This window comes from Lactuca virosa, chromosome 1 (assembly GCF_052849685.1).
Source record: "Lactuca virosa cultivar CGN04683 chromosome 1, Lactuca_virosa_CGN04683_v6, whole genome shotgun sequence".
NCBI lineage: Eukaryota > Viridiplantae > Streptophyta > Magnoliopsida > Asterales > Asteraceae > Lactuca > Lactuca virosa.
This window is the reverse complement of record NC_136426.1, coordinates 242204381-242227086: the sequence shown is the minus strand read 5'-3', so window position 1 is coordinate 242227086 and position 22706 is coordinate 242204381. Positions and strand designations below refer to the sequence as shown.

The 22706-nt window shown below is 32.3% G+C and overlaps 1 protein-coding gene across 1 annotated transcript; it reads right to left on the bottom strand.

Annotated features, from left to right (window-relative positions):
• Positions 1-17899: 17899 nt before the first annotated feature.
• On the bottom strand, positions 17900-22116 carry LOC145165605 (aquaporin NIP1-1-like). Its single transcript, XM_079084367.1, has 5 exons — positions 21881-22116; positions 20452-20676; positions 19132-19329; positions 18685-18746; positions 17900-18249 (listed from the first exon to the last, which is right to left on the bottom strand). The coding sequence occupies exons 1-5, from the start codon at positions 22013-22015 to the stop codon at positions 18024-18026; spliced, it is 846 nt and encodes a 281-aa protein (XP_078940493.1). The 5' UTR covers positions 22016-22116; the 3' UTR covers positions 17900-18023.
• Between the last annotated feature and the right edge of the window lie 590 nt (positions 22117-22706).

Below are 22706 nucleotides of genomic sequence, written 5' to 3'. Positions count from 1 at the left end.
TGGGATACCCTACGAACAGGCCCAAAGATTATCCACGAGACGACTGAAAAGTTAGTGCAGATACGAGAACACATGAAAGCAGCACATGACCGTCAGAAGAGCTACGCCGATGTAAGGCGTAAACCCCTACAGTGCCAAGTCGGAGATAGGGTGATGCTTAAGGTATCGACATGGAAAGGATCTATAAGATTCGAAAAGTGGGGTAAATTAAATCTGAGGTACATAGGACCATTCAAAATCCTTAACAGGATAGGTCCAATTTCCTATCGACTTAGGTTGCCCCAAGAGCTTAATAACGTGCACGACATCTTCCATGTGTCTAATCTTAAAAAGTTCCTTTCTGATGATATGCTTGTCATTCCACTTGATAAAATTCATATTAACCATGAACAGAACTTCATCGAAGAGCCAGTCGAAATCATGGACACAAATGTCAAACGAATCAAGCAGAATCGGATTCCTATAGTCAAGGTGCGATGGAACTCTAAGCGAGGACCAGAGTACACATATGAACGAGAGGACCAAATGAAGGACAAGTACCCTCACTTGTTCGAAGGAAGCCCAACGACAAGATAAAATTTTGGGACGAAATTTCCTAAACAGGAGGAGAATGTGACAACCGAGAGGTTTTCGCCACTGATCACCATTAGGAAAGAGTAGGAAAATAGATGTAATATCTAAGCATTGTAATATTTGATTTTTGAGATAATAAAAATCAAAAGTGCCATTACATTTATTTGTTAAAACTTCCATTAGGCTTAAAAATTAGCGTCCAAAAAGTTGTACCGTTTGCTAAGCTGGTTAACATACTTGGAAAGTACTCGTTAACATGATCTCATGGATATAAGATTCATAAAAATCTGACTCTAAAGGAAAGAGTTATGAACTTTATAATAATAGATATCAACCGCGTAATTATAATTAATTACGTCAAAACGGTACTTAGAGATTGGTTGAGTTTTGACTAAAAGAGCAAAAAGGAATTTTGTAGTACTCCTCGAGATATAAACTTTAGGACAAAGTTTGCCGAAAACGGGATCCGTATGAGAGAGATATGATTTTTGTAAAATCATTTATTTTTACCCCCACTAGGCACGAAAATGAAAGTCAAAACTAGATAAAACAACCTAAAGGAGAGTTGTAGTACCCATTGAGATCATCACATAGATATAGATATGGATTATATCGGAGCTCGCACGAAAAAGTTATGATTTTTGCAAAATCTTTTCGTGCGCGCGAGGTGCGCGTCTATGCCCGTTGCGCATCTGACACCGGATTCGATTAGATTGCGAGTGACGTGGCCAATTTGGGAAGTGACACATGGCATTCTCTAGATGGAGCCACAATGATCACACGCAATATATTTGCGCTGCGCGCACCCTAAATCCATGACTACAAATAGAGAGGCTGGGTTGACCATTTCTGCACACCACCCTCATTCACTCTCTCTAGAATCTTGAAGTAGCTACCCTTAGGAGCGGTCCTCGCAGTCTTGAGCCCGATTCAACCCTATATAAAAAGTCTCACGCAACTACGGTGAGTTCACAACCCCTATTTAACTATTTTAGATGTTTTACTGGGGGGGGAGGGGGGGGGATAACATGTCTATCAAAATGCTTTATCAAATTATATTTATAGTTATAAATATCAAATAGTTTTATAAAGCTTAAATCCTTAGGATAATGTAGCTATAGATACTATACCTAGTTGTAAGCAATGATATTATACCTAAGAGTTATGATGCCCGGTAGTCTAGGAAGAGATAATATATAGATCTTATAATGACCAAATCCCTAGGATAACATAGTACCTAGAAGTTATGTTGTTCAAATATAGGGATATGCAATGTACCTAATCGTTACTATGCCCAAATATCTAGTTAACCATAATTAGGGTATATATGTATGATATATATATATATATATATATATATATATATATATATATATATATATATATATATGTGTGTGTGTGTGTGTGTGTGTGTATATATATACAAAATAATTATGAGATCTAAAATATATAATTATTAAATATAAAATTAAAGGGGTTTATATTATGATAGTTATAGGAAATATCTAGGAAAGATAAAAGATAAAAGATAAAAGGTAAATACCTAAGCTTAATGCGTTAGTGAGCTGTTAATATTCATCCATTAGCCTTGATTAAATTCGGATTTCCCCGATACCTGTAATCGTTAATCTTGCGAGAGCTACGAAGATATGTATAGATCTATACAGGGATTGACAACCCCACCTGGGATTGCTAGGTACAATCCTGACACGATAACTTTCTTATTATTCACTATTCGACGTCTGATGAAGCTTTGTGGCGGGGAAATTATTAGTCAAAGAGCATCGATTATGGGGGCTCATGGTAATACATTACAAACACCTTAGAGATCTTACTACTATTAAGGATGCCTTAGAGTGGTAGATAAAATACGTTAGGATCGTCAGATATCCCACAAAGATAATACATTAGGATTAATAAATATATCCTAAATGATAATAAGATAGGATAATTAGATATCCTAAAAAGATAGTTAGCTAGGGTTGATAAAATACTTTAGGAAACGTTTTTCTAAAATAAAAAGGATTATTAAATTAATACAACCAAATAAAAGCCGAAAACTATAAAAACCTATGCATTCACCAACATTATGTTGACGTTTTAAAAAATAAATGTATTCTCAGGGAGATGACTATGGAGGATAGTTGTGCCGAACAGGAGGAGGTCTTCAAGGAAGCTTGCTGGAGATTAGCTCCGTCTGTTTATCGTTTCCAGTAATGTTTAGGTTGTGCCTGTCTTTCAAACAATGTAATCCCAGAATAATTTATAATAAATAAAATAAATGTTTGTGATATACATTTGTGTTATGTTCTCTCTCTCTCTCTCTCTATATATATATATATATATATATATATATATATATATATATATATATATATATATATATATATATATATATGCCACGATCCAATTTCCCCATTTTCGCACAACTTGACGTTTCCGCCGTTGGCCTGGGGTGTGACACACTGGAGTGGAACGATATGGTGGTTATCCTGGATTGGAGATACCAGCGAAAGATCTAGTATGCTTAAAAATCATATTAAAGTGATATTGCTAATTAACATATGATACTGATGGGCCACACTAACAACAACTTGATATAATTGATTATTTATTAGAAATCGATTTAAATAAATATTCAATAAACTCTTATAATTAATTGGAAATTATTTATTTCTTAGAAATACTAATTTTCATTAGCGAGTAACATAATATATATCATATGGTATGATTTATTAAGTCATGTACATTATTTTGGATTAGAAATACTCTTTTTTTCTTTTAGCTAAAAATTTAAGTTTATATCTTTTAAAGAGTTATAAGAATTTTATAAACTTCTCTTCCCCTTTATTTATAAAAAAAAGATGAGCTAGTTTCTAGGAAACAAGACATTCTCTTTTGAATATAATAAGAGAAAGTAAGCATGGCTTAAAAGGCATGAGAGACATGTAGGTTTTAGGATATGGAGTGCTTAAAGTGTTAAGAACCCTTGGGTAATGATTTAGCTTTATGAAGGCTTTCATCCCTTCATTTTTACTAACCAAAACTGTAGCTCCCTCATGCTCTTTCCTATTCTCTCTTGAAAAGAAGTGTTAGAAGATTACTTGCTTGCATTTTGCTCTCTTTAAGTCATATTTGGATATGGACATAAAGCTTAAGAGTTTTTACTAGCATCTACATCAACTTCGCTTCATGTTGGTGTCTCAAAGGTTCATATTCTTCATCAACTTCGAAGCCTCCGAAGAGGACCCAAATAACAACAAAGGTTGTTATGTCTTCATCATTTCTTTAGTTGGTGTTTAAATCTTTTATAAATTGCAAGATGATCATTGGTGGGTGTAAATGTTTATGTTATGTTCGAAATTTAAAATCTTCCGTTTTCCATGGTAAGAGTTTTTAGAAACTATTTTGAACTAAAACCCTTGCAAGTTTGGTTAGATTTTTTGATTTTTTGAAATCTTAGTTTTTTAAGAATATGGATAACTTGTTTTTGTATAAAAAAATAAGTTCATATATATATTTTTTTTATGACAACCTTATAATTGTTATTTTTTTTATGTGACAAAAGTTTCATGCATCTTTTGTCATTTAAAGTTGTCTTAGAAAAACAAAGTTTGTTTTATGTGTATGTTGATTTGTATAATGTGCATAAATTAGCCAATGACCATTATGATTGTTGTGTTGTTGTATTTGTAGTTTTTGTTATAAAAATGGTTGTAATAATTTATTTAATCATATGGTATGAATAATTAAATAGATTAGTTTTCATGGCTATTTTTGTAAAGTAATAGATTAGTTTTTAGAAATAATTTATTTGTACAAAGATGTAACAAGAAATGAAGCTGGAGCCATTTTTTGAAGACAAAAAGGCAATTTTCGTGTCTACATAAATGTTGGGTAAAAAGATGACATTTTATGAAAAGTGTCATGAATGCTGTCAACAGTAGCTTTTTCTTTAAAGGGTTGTTGACCTAATGCAACACTTTCTGCAACCTTTTTCTGAAAAGTGTTGCATGTGGCTGAGTTTTTCCTTTAAAGAAGATTTTCAATCTTTTGCAAGCAATGGGTGTTTACTCAAGTGGGAGCTTCTACAATAACATTACACGAAGATTTTTGGTCCCATTAAATGTCCCTTTAGGAATGGACTTGACATCTTTTGTGTTGGCTCACAAAAATGTCATTAGTTGGTTATGTTTATGCACATATCTTTTTATGCATGTTTGTGTTTGTTTTATGCATTATTTTATGTTGTTGATAAATTTGTTTTTCACATGCTAAAATAATTTTGGACAAAATAAACATCACATGGAGTTTGGTTTTCAAAATTGAACATAAGATGTAACAAGTTATTGTTTTAAAATAAAACCCGATTTAAAAAAAAACAACGTTAATAACGGAAAAGTTTGAAATCTCCGTTATAAATTTTAAAATGGTGATTTTTGTAACTTTTACAAACTCCAAATATATAAGTAATAAAATGAAGTTTTATTATAGATATAAAAGGTTCAAATGCACTCAAACTTAATACCGGTTATTAAAATTAAATTGCGTCAAATTATATAAAAACTAGCTTTTTATATAGAACCTTTAAAGGCGATTTTCTTTTGAAAATTGATACCATGGTTTATTATATGCATGTAATAACCATGATATCATATGTTTTTAAGCTAGAATTATAAAACATATAAAAGACCCCTTACCAAAACTCAAATATATGCAATCTTTTTTTAAGACACTCGCACATCTCTTGATGCATTAGTGGGATAAATGATATCTAACCGCTTAGTGTTATCTTTTGATGGCCGGAGTGTATTCGCGATTTCTATAACCAAGTTATAGGCCGATTATACAAGTTTTTCAAATTGGATGATTTGGTCGGAAATCTTTTGTGATAAATGATACCTAAGCAAGAGAGTTCCGAGGCATAGATGAGATAAAACATGTCTAATTAAATTTTATATTAGCGATCTCATAAATCTAGGAATTATATAGTAAGATATAATTGATAATCGATATCTACCGGGTTGAATTCAAATGAATGAGATAAATGATACCTAATCATTTATTTGTTTTGCAACTTGGATCCTAGACTTTGTTATTTAATGTTTTTGGAAACTAAAAGGGTATTAATTATTGAAGATTAAATATTAAAAATACTAAATGAATTTTGTAGTTAAATAATCCATTCTCATTATCATGAATTATCATTTTCTTTAACGACTTAATGAAACAATAACATTCACTAGATACAACTTCAATGAATAGGTTCATATCTTAAGAGACAATCTCGTGAGAGATATGAAATTGTATACACTTAAAGGTCATAGTCCTAAACTATTTTCTTTGAGCAGTAAGTCTGAACATGATACCTAGTAAGGCATCACTATGATGCTAAAGATGTCTCTAACATCCAACTAGGAAAGGTACAAGGCCAAAAAGAATCACCTTGTGTGATCCAGGAGGCCCATGTTTTATGGACTGAACACCTTTAAGCCCAAGAAATCTACTAAAGCCCACATAGATAGATCTTGTTTCTTTTGTGAAGAAACTGAACATTGGAAGAGGACCTGTTCCTCTTATTTGGAAATAAAGTCTGGAAGAGACTAGTACTTCTAGTATCTACTAGATAGAACGCATAATTTTCATGTAACACTTAGGTACTTGGTACTTAAATGTTAATCTAATATTTGTAAATGGCTTGCAGATATTTACTGAAGAGTAACCAGCTGAGCACAACCAAGTTGGAACTAGACTCTCGGAGCTTAGTTCATTATTTATTCTTAGAACATAAAGTATTTGTAATGTTAAACAATATTTGTTTTGGAACAATGTATGTTTTAATTTAACATATCTAAATTTATATCTCAGTTATTTTATTCAAATGTTTGATAATTTACTTAATCGTTTTTCATAATGATAATAATCATATTCTGAAATGATTAACTTCTATTTATGAGGCTAGATCTCTTAATAGATCTGTAAAGTAAATATCAATATTTTATAAATAAAATTAAGTTCTATATGCAAGCACTTTTGACTTAAACTTGGTTTAAATCAAACTCATCTTTGACATTGTTTTCTTTATTATATAAATGTCATTCACATATTCTAACTTCAAGAAAAGGATATTTGAAGGCAAATAATGTAGTTTATTTGACATATGTGAACCTTATTTATTTGTAAAGGATTCCTAATGATATTTTCACTTAAAGTGTAGAGAAAATAATTATTAAGGAACTATACACTTTGGTGTATGACTTCCTTTCTAATGAATGTTTGAGATTAAACACAAAATACAAACCGGTAAGAACTATCTAAAGCCTTAATAATAATAAATGATGAATTTAATCTTACTAGATATGATTTTCTTTCTAATTGGTAGAGATATCCTCCTTTAATATTTTTGGGATAATACTTCAATCACTATTAATTGTATCTTGAATACAAACAAAAACTAATAAGTAGATTAAACATTTATAAGATTTAGTATGGAAATGCTCCATCCTCATCTTACTTAATGTTTTGTGGATTTGAATTCGATGTTGGAATAAAGCTTCTAAACCCAAAATCTACTAAATACATATTTGTATAGTACTCTAAATGTGGCTTAGATTATTATATGCAAACCCGCCAATAATAAGTTGTCTTATTCTTGTGAAAGCTAAGTTAGTAGAAAGCAAGCTTCTAATGACAAAGTGAGTGGGAGGTACATGAAACTTGAAGCAGCTCAAGAACCATAACCTTATGTAGTAACAAGTTGACACTATTTTTAACAAGGATTGTTAAACTTGAATAATAGCTATTCACAAACACAAATTGTTCGCATTAATGGTAGAAATCATCTATGACTTGAGAATTGTGGAATCTCTCATTGATGAGTTCTTCTTGATGGTTTCTGGAAAATCCATCAACTACCAAAATGTTATGTCAGATCTCGAATATGATAAATGACTTAGAGTCATGAACATGAGATGTAATCCATGTATGAGAATCAAGTATGGGCTTGATTAAAATTTCTCCCTATAGCAAGGCTAGAAGGAGTAAATAATTCTTCTAGAAAGAAAAAATTACATGGATAACCATACACATTTAAAGCAAGATTTATAGTAAAACGATTTTCTCATACTTATTTCATTGACTATGGTCCTCATCATACTCATGGCATTGACTGTGATCAAACCTTTTTCACAAGTTGTTGTGATCAGATCAACAAGGATATTATTTACTATAAATTCATATTCTTAATATGAGATATAGTAAATAGATTTTAAGAAAGACCGCTTTTTCTAATAGACATCTACTAGAAGATATCTATATAGATTATCATGGAGGTTTTCTTAATCCATGTGATCCTAACTAAATGTGTAGAGCTTGAGATCTACTTATGGATATAAAGCAAACATCTCAATGTTACAATCATCATTTTATGTAAAACCACAAGGTATGTTTTTATATAAAAATGAATAGAACATGTGTGCTTACTAAGAACTAGTGGGAGCATAGTGAACTTCCTAATATTGAATGAATGAGACATACTTAATCATTTAAAATCACATTCTGACTAAGCAAGGTCGTTTTCACCTTGACTCGGAAAGTGTTTCTAAATGAAAGACTTAGGAAGGAGAAGATACAATCTTGGAATGTGAAATCTATAAGGGATAGATAAAATGAATGTTAAAAGCTTCATGTCCTTTCATATATTGGTGATATCTTGAAAGGGATCAAGACACAAGATTCTTTTGGAGAATTCTTGTTATTGTTATATGGCATCATTTTGAGCTAGCCTCAAAAGTACCTAGCTCATAGGTTTGAACTAGATGAAATGATTTGTATTCCATTTGCTTGGCAAATGAATTCATCATTTACGCCATATTATGCATAGGACATGGTATTTGATCATGCTGTAAGCATGTCATAGGATACTAATTGAATACATGGTTAAGTCACTATAACACCCCATTTATTAAATAAATAAATAAATAAATTAATGAATGAATAGTAGCCCTAAAATCAATAATTATATAGCAAGGTGTTGGTCTCGAGGAGTTAACTGTCACAATTCTTGAAGTCGGGGGTTAAAAGTGTATGTTTGGATTGGTTTCGTAAATATTTATGAAGGCAGGGACTACTTGGTAAATTATTGGGACTTAATTTGAAAATATTTTGGAGGCTAAGGGGTTGAATGGTAACATATGGACTTCATTTGAAAATAATTTGTAGAGGAGGGGCTGTTTGGTAACTTTTGGACTTAAAATGAAAGGAATTATAGGAGCAGGGGTATAATGGGTAAATATGGGAGCTGTTTCGAAATTATTTCTGGAGGGAGGGACCATAGTTGTCATTATGGAAATAAGTTTAAGGGATCGGGTATATAAACCTGTCACCTTCCTAAACCCTAACCCTAAACAGATATAAATAATTATGAATTATAATTGGATTTTGACTTCATTATGGAATGAAGGGTAAGTCTTGTTGGAATGAGGTCCAAGCAAAACAAAATGATGTAATCTACTACATAATAAGAATACACTACTTAGAAGTTGAATTCAAATATGATTGGATGAATGAGAATCATTGAAAAACTATGTTGATCTCTACCATTCAAGGATCACATTGAAATCTTTGTAACATCGAGAGTATACTTACTCAAGCTAAGAGACTCTATCTCACGAAAGAACATCAATCATACTCTCTAAGAAATTTAACTATACTTAGAGTAAAGTTAAGTATGGAGATGATAGTATTCGCATAATTCACACAAATTAAATTTTGTCAGATCCAATGATAAAGTCATTCTTTTGAGCTAAGTATGACTGGTCACACTTCAGCTATAAAACTTTATTATTCTAGAAATGAGTTTTTGATTGGGATTTAGTATTTGGATATTGGAACATTATAACAACTATTAGATAATGTTATGATATATTGGGATATAGTCATCACATTAATACTTGTTGTGTTCTATATTAACATGTCTAATCCATGAATAATGTTATTATTCTAAAGGTTCATAGTCGGGTATAATTGTGGGAGAAATTATAAAGTAAGACTAATATGAATTGGATTGGTTGACTCTCACTAGATGAAAGTAGGAAAGTGGTTGTAACTAAGTTTCATAGGTACTTGTCAGAGAACCAGTATTGAAATGACCTGCATGAAGATCATCTCATGGATCGCTATCATGAATGATACTTGATTAAAAGGTACTATCCTTGTATCCTTAACACCTGAGATACATAGTGGGACTTAAGTGTAGGGAGTGATATGCTTTGATATGGTCAAATGTTGTTCCCTAACCGTGCTGTTATAAAGGCCATTTTCAAGTATGGTGTGAACTATGCAAGAGGCTTATGTAGTCAAGATAAGATTTGTTCCTCTTATGTTAGGCATCTAAGGCGCCTTACTAAAAGTTGAACAACTAATGAGATTGATTGTGATTCGTATCTCATGTTCAAACATGATGTCTGTAGCAAAGGGATAATTGATAAACTTACCTTAAACGCCAATTGTAGCTTTGAGATTTTTAGGAATTGGGTTTTGATAGAATGGCTCAAAGTCATATGTTGTTGGGGGCAGTGAAATGTTGTAGATGTTCACCACTATCTATATCAGTCTAATATGAATCTTGCGCAAGTGGGAGATTGAAAGATCTAGTATGCTCAAGAATTATATTAAAGTGATATTGTTAATTAACATATGATACTAATGGGTCATACTAACAACAACTTGATATAATTGATTATTTATTAGAAATTGATTTTAATAAATATTCAATAAACACTTATAGTTAATTGGAAATTATTTATTTCTTGGAAATACTAATTTTCATTAGCAAGTAACATAATATATATCATATGGTATGATTTATTAAGTCATTTACATTATTTTGGACTAGAAAGACTCTTTTTTCTTTTAGCTAAAAGTTAAAGTTTATATCTTATAAAGAGTTATAAGAATTTTATAAACTTCTCTTCTATTTTATTTATAAAAAAAAGATGAGCTAATTTCTAGGAAACAAGACATGCTCTTTTGAATATAATAAGAGAAAGTAAGCACGACTTAAAATGCATGGGAGACATGTAGTCTTTAGGATATGGAGTGCTTAAAGTGTTAAGAACCCTTGGGTAATGATTTAGCTTGATGAAGGCTTTCACCCCTTCATTTTTACTAACCAAAACCGTAGCTCCCTCATACTCTTTCATATTCTATCAAGTGTTAGAAGATTACTTGCTTGCATTTTGCTCTATTTAAGTCATATTTGGATATGGACTTAAATCTTAAGAGTTTTGACTAGCATCTACATCAAGTTGGCTTCATGTTGGTGTCTCAAAGGCTCCACATTCTTCATCAACTTCCAAGCCTCCCAAGAGGACCCAAAGAACAACAAAGGTTGTTATTTCTTCATCCTTTCTTTAGTTGGTGTTTAAATCTTTCTATAACTTGCTAGATGATCTTTGGTGGGTATAAAAGTTTATGTTATGTTCGAAATTTAAATTCTTCTGTTTGCCATGATAAGAGTTTTTAGAAACTATTTTTGAACTAAAACCCAACAAACAGGGGAATGGAAAATATATTATATAGTGTATGAGTTGTAATCTTTGTAATAGAAATACCACGAGAATAAGAATGAATTAATAATATCCTGGATTGGTATCGTGGGTTGGTGTCACGACATAATATATATTGATATAATATTCGTTGATAGTATCACAAGTTGATACAATATTTGTTGAAACGTCATAGATTGACGTAATGAGTTGATAGTATCACAGGGTGGCACGATATGTTATGTGGTGGTATAGTGATTGGTTGATGTCAAAGGTTGACAGTATGAAACAGATCGATAGGGAGAGAATGAGATGATATATTTGTAGTAATTATTGAGTAGTGATCAGGTGTTGTATTGAGTAGTGTATCTGGTCCACATTATGGGTGTTGAAAATCATAATGGATGTGGTGAATTTAGAATTTTTATGTGATAAATTCATGTAAGTGATGAGATGTCGGAATGTTGTATGCGCCGAAATGAAATTCGGCGATAATTGATAATTATTTGTTAAATTGCGAATAACGATATACTCATGACTTGGAAACGAGTTATACATCGAGTACTAGGTAATATGGGTGATATTAATTAATTGATTTTGGGTAATTGTTTACTGATAATAATGATATACTCGTGAGTTAGAAATGAGTTGTACATCGAGTACCAGGTAATATGGGTGATATGAGTTAATTGATTTTGAATAAGTAGTAAGTAAATACTACTTATAGTAAAAAGAATGGAAGTGATAGGTGAGTTATGACTAAGTGCAGATATATAAGGATAGTATATGTGTTTCTATCATCATTGTGTGTGAACTTCTTCATTATAAAATTTCCTCACAAGTAATGTTGATTCGGTATGAGACTCGAGAAAAGTGTTAATGATAAGAAGAAAAGTGAAAGTGAGATGTGAGAGTTTCGCATGTAATTAGCAATCCATGCTAAAATGGGTTGTTATTATTGATATACGTTCTTATAGTATGGGTGTATTAAGTATTTAAGTGGAATTAGGATAACCCAATGTGTAGTGGCGCATTTCATGTAAATGAAGTGAGTAATGTGGTTAAATAGTTGTTCTTCAGAAGACTATGAGTTAATGGGACTCTTCATTATAGCATGAGATTTCAGGAGATTTTGGGGATGGAATCTCTTAAAGGAGGGAAGAACTTGTAATACCTATTCTGCTAAAACAGGCATCACCTTAATAGATATAGATTGTTATGAGATGAACCGATGTAATAAAGCCTTGAGTTGCTTTAATTTGAGAAATATTATTTAACCAAAAATAGTTGGAAAATGTTGTTGTTCGTGTGATGATGATTCTGTGAATATAAAGTTTGCTGAAAACGGAGTCTGTATGAGAAAGTTATGGCTATTTGAAGTTGAGATGAAAGTATATTATTGTTTTGAGAAAGTCAAGTCAACGGTCGGACTTTGACCACCACGATGTGGAATATGATTTTCACAACATGTCAAATTGCCCCTCACGACGTGAGATAGTGTGTGTCACGACGTGAGACTATATGAGTCACTATGACATGTGGCGGGAGAGTGCGACACGTGGCAGAACCGGGACTAGACGCATCTCATGATGTGAGGTCATCATGCTCACGACGTGAGACACCCTTGAGTATAAAAATGAGTGTTTTATGTCATTTGATGAGTTTTTAGATGCGTTTGATCGAGATACTGGCCGAGAGTCGTTTACGGGATGTTATTTCGAAGGAGTCATACCGATATACATGAGATACGGGTTGAGTTGCGATATTGTGGAGCTATCTTACCCCATTATTATGTAATTATTATACATGATAGTTTTCGGGATTTGATAGGCCCGAGTATATATTTGGAATATCCGTGATACGATGCTATTACAGATTTGTTTGTGAGTTTTGTATGTAAATCTCCTGGTGAGATAGTTAGTTGGGACTATGAGGGTTATAAACCCTAATTTATTAAAGTTTCCTGATGTGGTAGATTTAGTTAAACGGCTTACGAGTTAATCCTATTGTAGTTATATCATTGTGTTAATGAGTTTGGTGACAAATAGTTATGGAGTATAGTTAATAGTAACTTATGCCAAGGAACTTGATAATTGTTGGTTAGGTATTGGCATGAGATGAGGGGGAAGGTAGTGTAGGTCGAGGACCAAAGTTGATGTATCTACCAATTGAACAGGTGAGTGACACTACTCTAACATTTGTTGTTGTTGGTACCTGTATAACACGGTATGCGTGTTGTATTGATGATATTATATTGGTGATTATTGTGATTTTATATGGTATGTAACATCTATTTTTTACATATATTTTGTTGTTGGACCCTTGAGTTATGAATTGTTTGCAAGAAGGATCCCCAATGGAAATTCCATGACTTTTGGTTGCTGCTTGAGTATGTTGGCGTACACGTTGGTACGCTGAGCGTACTGTGACCCGCGCCAGTACGTTGCATGTACTCCGGTATGCTGGGCGTACGTGGTTCAGACCAAAACCCTAAAATTTAGGGTTTGTGCACTATTTAAGCACCATTATAGCCCCAAGACCTTTCCCTTTATCAGCCTCCATCCCAAGATCGACCTTCCTTGCCAACCCTAGTCCATTTTGAGTATTTTGAGTTTTTGGAGTGAGTTGTGTGCTTCCTTTTTTGTGAAGAAGGACCTTCAAGGACCTTTAAAATGGTAGGGTCTTAAGGCAATAAGACCTTGTTATGTGTTTTGATTTAGGGGTGCATACACTGGGCGTAATTCCCAATACACCATGCGTACTACACCTCAGTGGCGATCCATTCCTGCATCGGTCGAGTACGTTGCGCGTACTAGTTGGTACGTTGGGTGTATGGCCCAGTCCAGCTTTGGTGATTTTGGGCTTTAAATCATTGGGTTTTGCTTGTTGGGCTTGGGCCATAGATTTTAATGGTAATGGGTCAATTCTGATTTTGGGCCCATTTTGGACTTTGGGATGATCTTGGGAGTTGGGCCTAGGATTTTATTGGGCTTAAAAGAAAAGGATAAATTGGCCCTTTTACCTTGGACATTAGGCAAGTAATGCAGGTTTTCAACTATGGGTTATGTCCCAATTATTAATTGGGGCTTTGTTTGTTTAGTTAACACAGTGATTTTTCCAGTCCAGCAGCCAGATCATTTATCTAGTTTTTCAGCAGTTGAGGTGAGTTTCCTCACTAGATCCATGGGTCGAAGGCACTAATGCCGACCCATTGCTTGTTGTGTAGGATGTTAGATGCCTTGTGATAATTATATGGAAGACTAGGATCTAGCCCCTGACATTTGCATGAAAGACCAGGGTTTGGCCCCTGGCAGTTATATGAAAGATCAGGATCTGGCCCTTGGCATTTGTATGCAAGACCGGGATTTGGCCCTCGGCACTGAACGGGAAGACCGTGGTTTGGCCTAATGGCAGGAAATGATTATATGACTACGATTTAGTCCATGGAATTTATCTTCTTTCATGTGTGGTATATGGTACTTGGGGGAACTCACTAAGCTTTATGCTTACAGTTTATGTTTATGGTTTTAGGTACATCCAGTTCCAAAGGGAAGGGCCCGACGTGATGGAATAACATCATCCCCTCACTATTTTCCGCATTTAATATATTTATACTATGATGTTTGGATATTAGGACTTGATGTTGTTTCTGAACAATTTAATGGATGATTTAACAAGTTTTAAAAAGAAAAATTTTACTATCATTTTTGGGTCGTTACATGGTACCTCAGGATGGTACATGATTATATGCATGGGATATTGCATTTTACCACATGATGGTGTATATATATATATATATATATATATATATATATATATATATATATGTGTGTGTGTGTGTGTGTGTGTGTGTATGTGTGTGTGTGTGACTGTGTGTTATCTCGGATTAGAGATAATGGTATTTAATTGGTTTGATTAGTCTTGGTGGTATATTTATTAATATGTATTATCTCGGATTGGAGATAATGATATTTGACTGGTTTGGCCTTAGTATTTTACCAGGCAAGATTATTATGTAAATGTGTTGTTGGATCTCTTAAGAGATATTAAGGATATTCGTTGGGTGGATTATCTGTGATATTTAATTGTTACTTGATCATTTTGTTATATGTTACTGTAGCTGTTATTCACTAAATCATGGGGCTTACGGTGTTTGTTTGTGAATGTTTTGCAGGTTAAAGATTGTAGCGGCCGACTCGATCATATGCTTGCAACCAACACGATCCTGGTGATAACTTATTGTGCTCCAGTATGCCAGTGTATACCAAAATGTTTTGTAAATTTTTTTTATATACAAAATGTATTTTTGGGTATACCTAGTGTGGAAATCTGGGCGTTACACTGGCGGAGATGGGGAAGATGATGGCGGAGGGGGAGACGACGACTAGGTTGGGAAAAGAGAGAATCGATGAGAAGGTGTTGGTGGATTCATGGAGTTTTTCATTAATCTGGGTTTTGTTGTAGAAGTTGTTCCAGACAAGAAGAGGAAGCGTTTGAAGAACATGAAGATCATCATCATTATCATCATCATCATGTTTCCTCTTCAAATAATGAATTGAGATTTTTGATTCAGGGGAGTAATTATTGTTGAAGTTGATCAGATCAAACTCTGAAGAACAAGATGCAGATGAAGACGATGATGAAAAAGCAAGGCCCAAATGAAGCTCCATTCTTTTTCTTTTATTTTTGCAGAGTTCAAATCAACAGTATCATGGAATATAAAAGGATGTGGGTATGTTGTATGTATATATACAGACCAGTTGGTATGTATATGTAGAGAGAGAGAGAGAGAGTGTGTGTGTGTGAGAGAGAGAGAGAGAGAGAGAGAGAGAAAGAGACCCTCTTTTATTTTAAATTATAAATATTGTTAAATAACTATTAAATTTTTTAAAAAATGAAAGAAAATGGAAAATAAGTACATCAATGTCATAACAGTCATTTCAATTTTTCGAATGGACCAAATACGCAACGAAACTAGCTCAAAAGGACTACCAATCCAAAAATGGCGTGGTTTGGACCAAAACCCAGAAAAAATGCATACCACAGAGACCATTTTTATAGTTTTGTCTATGGTTTAATAATTAATTAGAAACTAAATAGAAATTATATAGGGAATTAATTAAATAGTTTTAATTAATTTAAAGGAGTTGAATATTAATTAATCAGTAGTTGGTTAATTGCAATATTCCAGAACCCTTAAGGAAATAGGGTTGGACGAAATTCACTTCGTCCCACATGGGATGGGAGGTGAAATTCAAATTTGACTTCTGTCACACATGGAATGGGAAATAAATCTTAGGAAATGATCCAAGACTATAAATAGGGCTTTAGGGATCTCATAATTCCTTGCACATTGGCTTGATAAATTCGCAAATCTTCCTCCCTCCATAGTGGATGAATTCCTCACCCTCCTAGGTTTTGTGAAGTTGACCCTCCTTCTAATTAATCTTATTCTACTGGAGTTTATTGGGTGTGAACCAAGAGAGAGATTCTAGTTTGGATCCTTACATCAAAACAAGGTGGCACGCACAACGTCTCAAGCTAGAAGGTCACTAACTGCAAAAAAGGTACGTAGTTCTTCGTTTTTTATGTTTTATTAGGGTAACAGTAATAACATAAAACTTAGATCCTTAGGTTGCATGAACACATACGATTTTGAGTTGTTTCGCTGCGCCATGATCATCTGTTTAGATGCATAGAAAACCTAACACCTCCAAAATATTTCAATTTATTCAATATCGCATGTCGACCACACAACTGACCACATGAAATTCAAAACAAATTAAAATACACATCTTTCATCTCGTTAGATGAATTGAAGAAGATTCATGACGCTTTGGTACGCTCTGACTGGATCAATGTCATAAAAGAAGAATTTGCGTAGTTTGAAAAGAACTATGTGTGGATTTTGGTTTCCACTCCAAAGCATCAAGCCATCATCGATGCATGTTGGGTTTTCTGTAACAAAGTACACAAGTCTGAAATTGTAGATCAAAATAAAGCCAGACTAGTTGCAAAATGTTATAGTTAGTAAAAAGGAATATATTATGAAGAAATCTATGCTCCGATTACCAAGATTGAGTCCATACACACTAGTTGCAAAATGTTATAGTCACTAAAAAGGAGTAGATTATGATGAAACCTATGCTAGGATTACCAAGATTGAGTCCATACGCATCTTCATGGCTTATGTGGCACATAAGATAAACATTAAGGTTCACCAAATGGATTTCAAAAGTGTTGTCCTCGACAATGAACTAAAGGAAGAGGTGTATCTTCAATAACCTTCTAGATTTGAAAATCTACAGCTTCCGGTCAACCATCAACGCACGAAGCACATTGAGATTGCCATTCATTTTTATCGAGACAAAGTCGATATGGGTCAGATTCGTGTTCTTCATGTACCCTCATCATATCAGTATGCTAACATCTTCACCAAAGGGCTTCCATCGTCTTTATTTCTCGATTTTAGATCCAGTCTGAACGTTCGTTCGAGACCTCTCATTCCTACTGCGGGGGGTTGTTAGCGTATATATTAATATATGTGTATAATATTCATAGATAACCCATTTATATGTATTGATTATTAGTCAGCCTATGTTTTGTACTTAGCCCAATACTATTGTACATGTATTTATTTGGAATAATGGAATACGACTCATTATGGGAGAATACCATTTGTAACTATTAGTGCCGCCTACGAAGCAGAGTTTTGGATCCGCCACCGGTTGCAGAAGGACTTGGGCATAGATTAAATAAAACATTTGTTTCTTAATATCTTATAATAACATTTCCTTTTTTAAGGTATACCATTCATGCAAAATACTTGTACAAACTAAACCAAATACAGTGGCATAATAAACACAAATACAAATGCACAAAGCAGGAGTACAATTGGAAATGTCATCTTTTAGATCCATTACGGCTGCTAGCATATCGAAGAAAAGATGCACTTTTTGTGATCTCACGCAAAGGCTTATCGGTAAACCGTATGATGTTGTAGACCCATGCACCAGAAATGGCTCCGGCAGTTGGCCCTAACATGTAAACCCAAATCCCTCTATATTCATTTGACACAATCGCCGGACCTAAACTCCTTGCTGGGTTCATTGATGCCCCTGATATCGGCCTGCCATCACCAAGAAAAAAGTAACATAGAAATGTAATTCCTAAGAAAAAAGTAACATGGAAATTACATTTCTTGTCCTTGAGTATAACTATTTTCTTAAAAACTTTTGATATTCTTTTTGCAATTTTGTCATGATGTAAAGTTCTTGTAATGTTTTTGGTTATAGTCGTAAGTGACTCTATTAAGAAAATTGCAAAAATAGCTATATCTAAAGACTAAAATATAGTTATTTTACTTAGAACATAGAAAAAAAACGTTAAAAACCTCAAAATAAAGAACAAATCTAATATATAAAACAATTTGGATCAAAATTGAAAAACTAAGTTATACTCGATGAGAAAAATGTAATTTACTCAAAAACAAATGTACTTTAAACGTTTTTAACCAAATGAAAAGCTAAATTATAAGATAAATAAATATTTATCGGTCTCGTACCCTGCAAACATGACATTGAGTAAAACTGTTGCTCCAACCGCTAGTCCGGCTAATTCTCCGATCTGCATAATAATAATAATTGTTATAAATATAAAAATCTAAAAACTTTTCTGGAATAAGTACTAGCGGATTCTTCATTTCAAGTTCGAAATATCTTGTAACCAATTATTGAAACTTTTTAGTTATTAAGAAAATTTCCTAATATAAATAATAATAAATTATGAAAAATTATATGCTATAATATACACAAATCATGGAGAAGATGGGGCAATCCTATTGGACCATGACCTGTTCGCGTAATATCTATCTAGGAGTCAAACAAAACTATTTAATTCCATCATTTTCTTGCATGTTGATCAACTCATATTTAATGTTTTAATTTATTATTTCGAAAAATATAATATTCCACAAATAATAAAAGTGTAAAAAGATATGCATGATACTAACAGCTCGGTTATCGGTAGCAACGCCGGAGATGACAAACATGAGGTAGAATGTGATGATAAATTCAAGAACCAACGACTGGAGATCGGATCCACCGGGAAGGGTTCCGGCGAAATGATCTTGCCTTCCGTTGAATATTAAACGGAGAGTTCCGCTTGCTAGGGTTGATCCCAGGACTTGAGCAGCAACGTATGCTGGCACCTTCAAGAAACAGATATAATAATAATTTATCAAAAATAAATCTGTTGGTTTTTGGTGGGAATAATTGATAATTTAATTAGTAATATTTTTTTATTCACAACTAATCTAGAACTAACATTAGGAAAAGGAAACAATATATTTTCAAAGTTGATATATTTATTTCATATCTTCTAACTCTTGTTTGATTCATATTTATATAATTAACTAATTAATTGTTTATTTAAGGATGTATAAGAAGTCCCATCAAATTTGATGAATCAGGCAATTCGTCCATAATATAAGCACTTATTTGCTCGGATAAGATTCCTTTCAGTTTACGTAAATTATTACTTTCTTCTTACTATATTACTTTGTATTGACGATTATTCTAACAAATAGTTAATTAATTACTTGTTCATGTGATAATATATATATATTTTTGTTTTCAGTTTTTTTTTTCTACCACAAATTGAATATTTACTGAGATTATATAAGTATGTTTCAATTTAAGATCAAGATATTTAATCAGGTAGCCAATGCTTATTTATAGGAGGACATTTTTTTTCCTAATGTTTTTTCATAACATTATGCAAGCGTATTTTTTAGATAAATATCATTTGATCTTTTATTATATTGATATTTTGTATCTGATAAACGCTGTTTACATGCACTAAATTGAAAATAATTTTATTTTACAGTTTCTTATATATAAATTAACCAACACATTTAGTACCAATGAAACCACAAATGACAATTGACAAGTTCCTACCGGGCTTCATATTTATATTCTCTAATTAATCATGAAAAGATTATAAATATTTGAATAAACTTACATTATGTATGTATTCGAAATATTTCATGCATAAACTAAACAATATTTTCCTATATTATAAGTATAATCATAGAATTAAACTGACAATTATATAATAGTAGATTACATACTCGTATATTATATATTGAGTAAAATAAATATTAAATAACAAGAGTAAACATTAAAGACTTTTAAACATGAGATATTTCAACATTCCAAATTAGAAACATATGGAGATCAAGGGGAAAGTTAGATAGTTTAGAACATAAAAAGTGACAAGTGTCCATAATTAAAATTACTTATTTATTATATATAGAAGATAGAAGTTTTACCTGTTTCAAAGGGAACCTATTACAAGAGGCAAAAGCAATGGTGACTGCAGGATTAAAATGGGCACCGGAGATATGTCCAACAGAATAAACCATGACCATCACCACTAACCCCCAGACGATGGAAATTCCAGGCAGACTCACTATTTTGTCCTTATCTGTATTTACCACAACCGCTGCACATCCGGCAAATATAACAAAATATGTACCCAGCACCTCCGCTATCAACTATTCACAAAAACAGTTCCTCATCAAACTTATTTAGTAATATATATTAATGAATTCCACAATTAGATAGAATTATATCTTTTAAAATTTTGAATTTTTAGATTGGTTGTTGGTGGTAGTTAATGAGATTATGGGTCAACTTAGATTTGGAAGCCGGCCAACCTTAACGGCTAGTGAAGAACCGTTCAAAGTTTCTTTTTGAGTCAACTAATTTAATGAATATTGTGTTTCTTTAGGAACTTCAAACAATTTCTTTTTTCCTTTTTGATGAATTAAGTTACAAAAAAATGAAATGACTAAGATATAAATAACTTATTGGAAAAAAAAGAAATTGTAAATCGTATCATTTGCAGGCCAATGTAAACATCTTCTAAATTCTAAATATATATGTACATTCTTGTTTATATTTATTTTAGGAATGCATTAGATTTTAATATGAATTTATTAATTATATGCAAATATAATATATAGCTTTATATATATATATATATATATATATATATATATATATATATATATATATATATATATATATATATATAATTCCACTTAATGGAGGATTTAAAAAACCAAAAAACTAAAAATCCGCAATGAAAGAAAGTACAGTCCTTCAAAAACGATTTAGTCTTATTCTATTGGACGAATCAAACAATCATTTTCTTCATTCCTATAGAATGAACAAATACTAACTAGGAATTTTAATGGCCGGCTGGATAATTTTGAGAAAGATAATGTGATTGTGTTAAATAAATACATCACTAAATCTATTAAATATACACATTTATTTGGACAAAGCAATAACTTTTTTCTTTTGTTCACATCGGCACCTATCATATGAGTTTTGTACAATCGCATTTTATAAGCAAAACAACATACGACATGTCTGTAGATGACAAATTTCGTTCAAATAAAACAACTATAAAACAAAAAAAAAAACAACACATCGATGTTGCCGACAAGGCAAAAAATCAAAATAAAGGATTGGAACAAATATGTTGTTTTTAGGTTTTGACTCAATTTGCATACACAATACTAATACTAAGGATGAACATTGGTCGGGAACCGGAACGAGAACCGAAGAAACGGAAACCGGTTTAGTAGGAAATAAAGAACCGAAAACCAAACCCAATATCTCCCTTCCAGTTCCCTTTTTTTTTCCAGTCCAGGTTGCAATTGATTGAAAAATTAAGGAAAAGGAGAAAACCTTTTGAAGAAAAGGAACAGTGGGAAAGCATGAAATTCGATGGGATTGATCTTCAATATTCAGGGTGACGGCATGGTGGCCGTTAGGGACGGCGGCAGAACTAGCACCACCTCCTCCTCCGTCAATCTCCGCCATAAGCTTCTCTTGTATGTGATTGAAGTGGATATATCAGAAAACAGATACTGGTGGGCTTACCAAAAACTGGCCTCTATTTATGCTGGTAGGGGAAGGACATGAGGGATGGACTTGTTGGGCATCGCTATTTGACTTTTTTTTAACATTTATTCACACGTTATTATTTATTCTTTTCTTTTGAAAATTAAATGTAACATATTATCATATCGGACATATGTCTTAACAATAATCAATTAATAATCATAATAATAGAATACTTCATCATAGATCTAGTATTTGTTAACATAAAATCAAAATTAGTGAATCAAAATCAAAGTTACAAACTGTTGCACACTTTGTATAAATGGTTTGTGCATGATAATAAGTTTACCGCAAATATATAATTACTTTTATGAAAATGAAAATATGGAGAAAATAATTTTGTAATTTTTTTTGACAAAATAAAAATATAATTTTGGATTTTGATAAAAAAATATTATAACTAAGGTACCGAATATTGTCTTTTCCAAAAAAAAAAAAAAAACCACATTGATTTTGTGAAGTTTTAATAGATTACTAATACAAATCATTATTAACGTGTATATTACCTACTTCTTTTTGTTTAATTGGTTTAACTTTTATGTATTTTCGTCCTTCTAAATAAAAACATATATGTATTTAACTTTTACGTTAGTATTGTTCTCCTATTTAC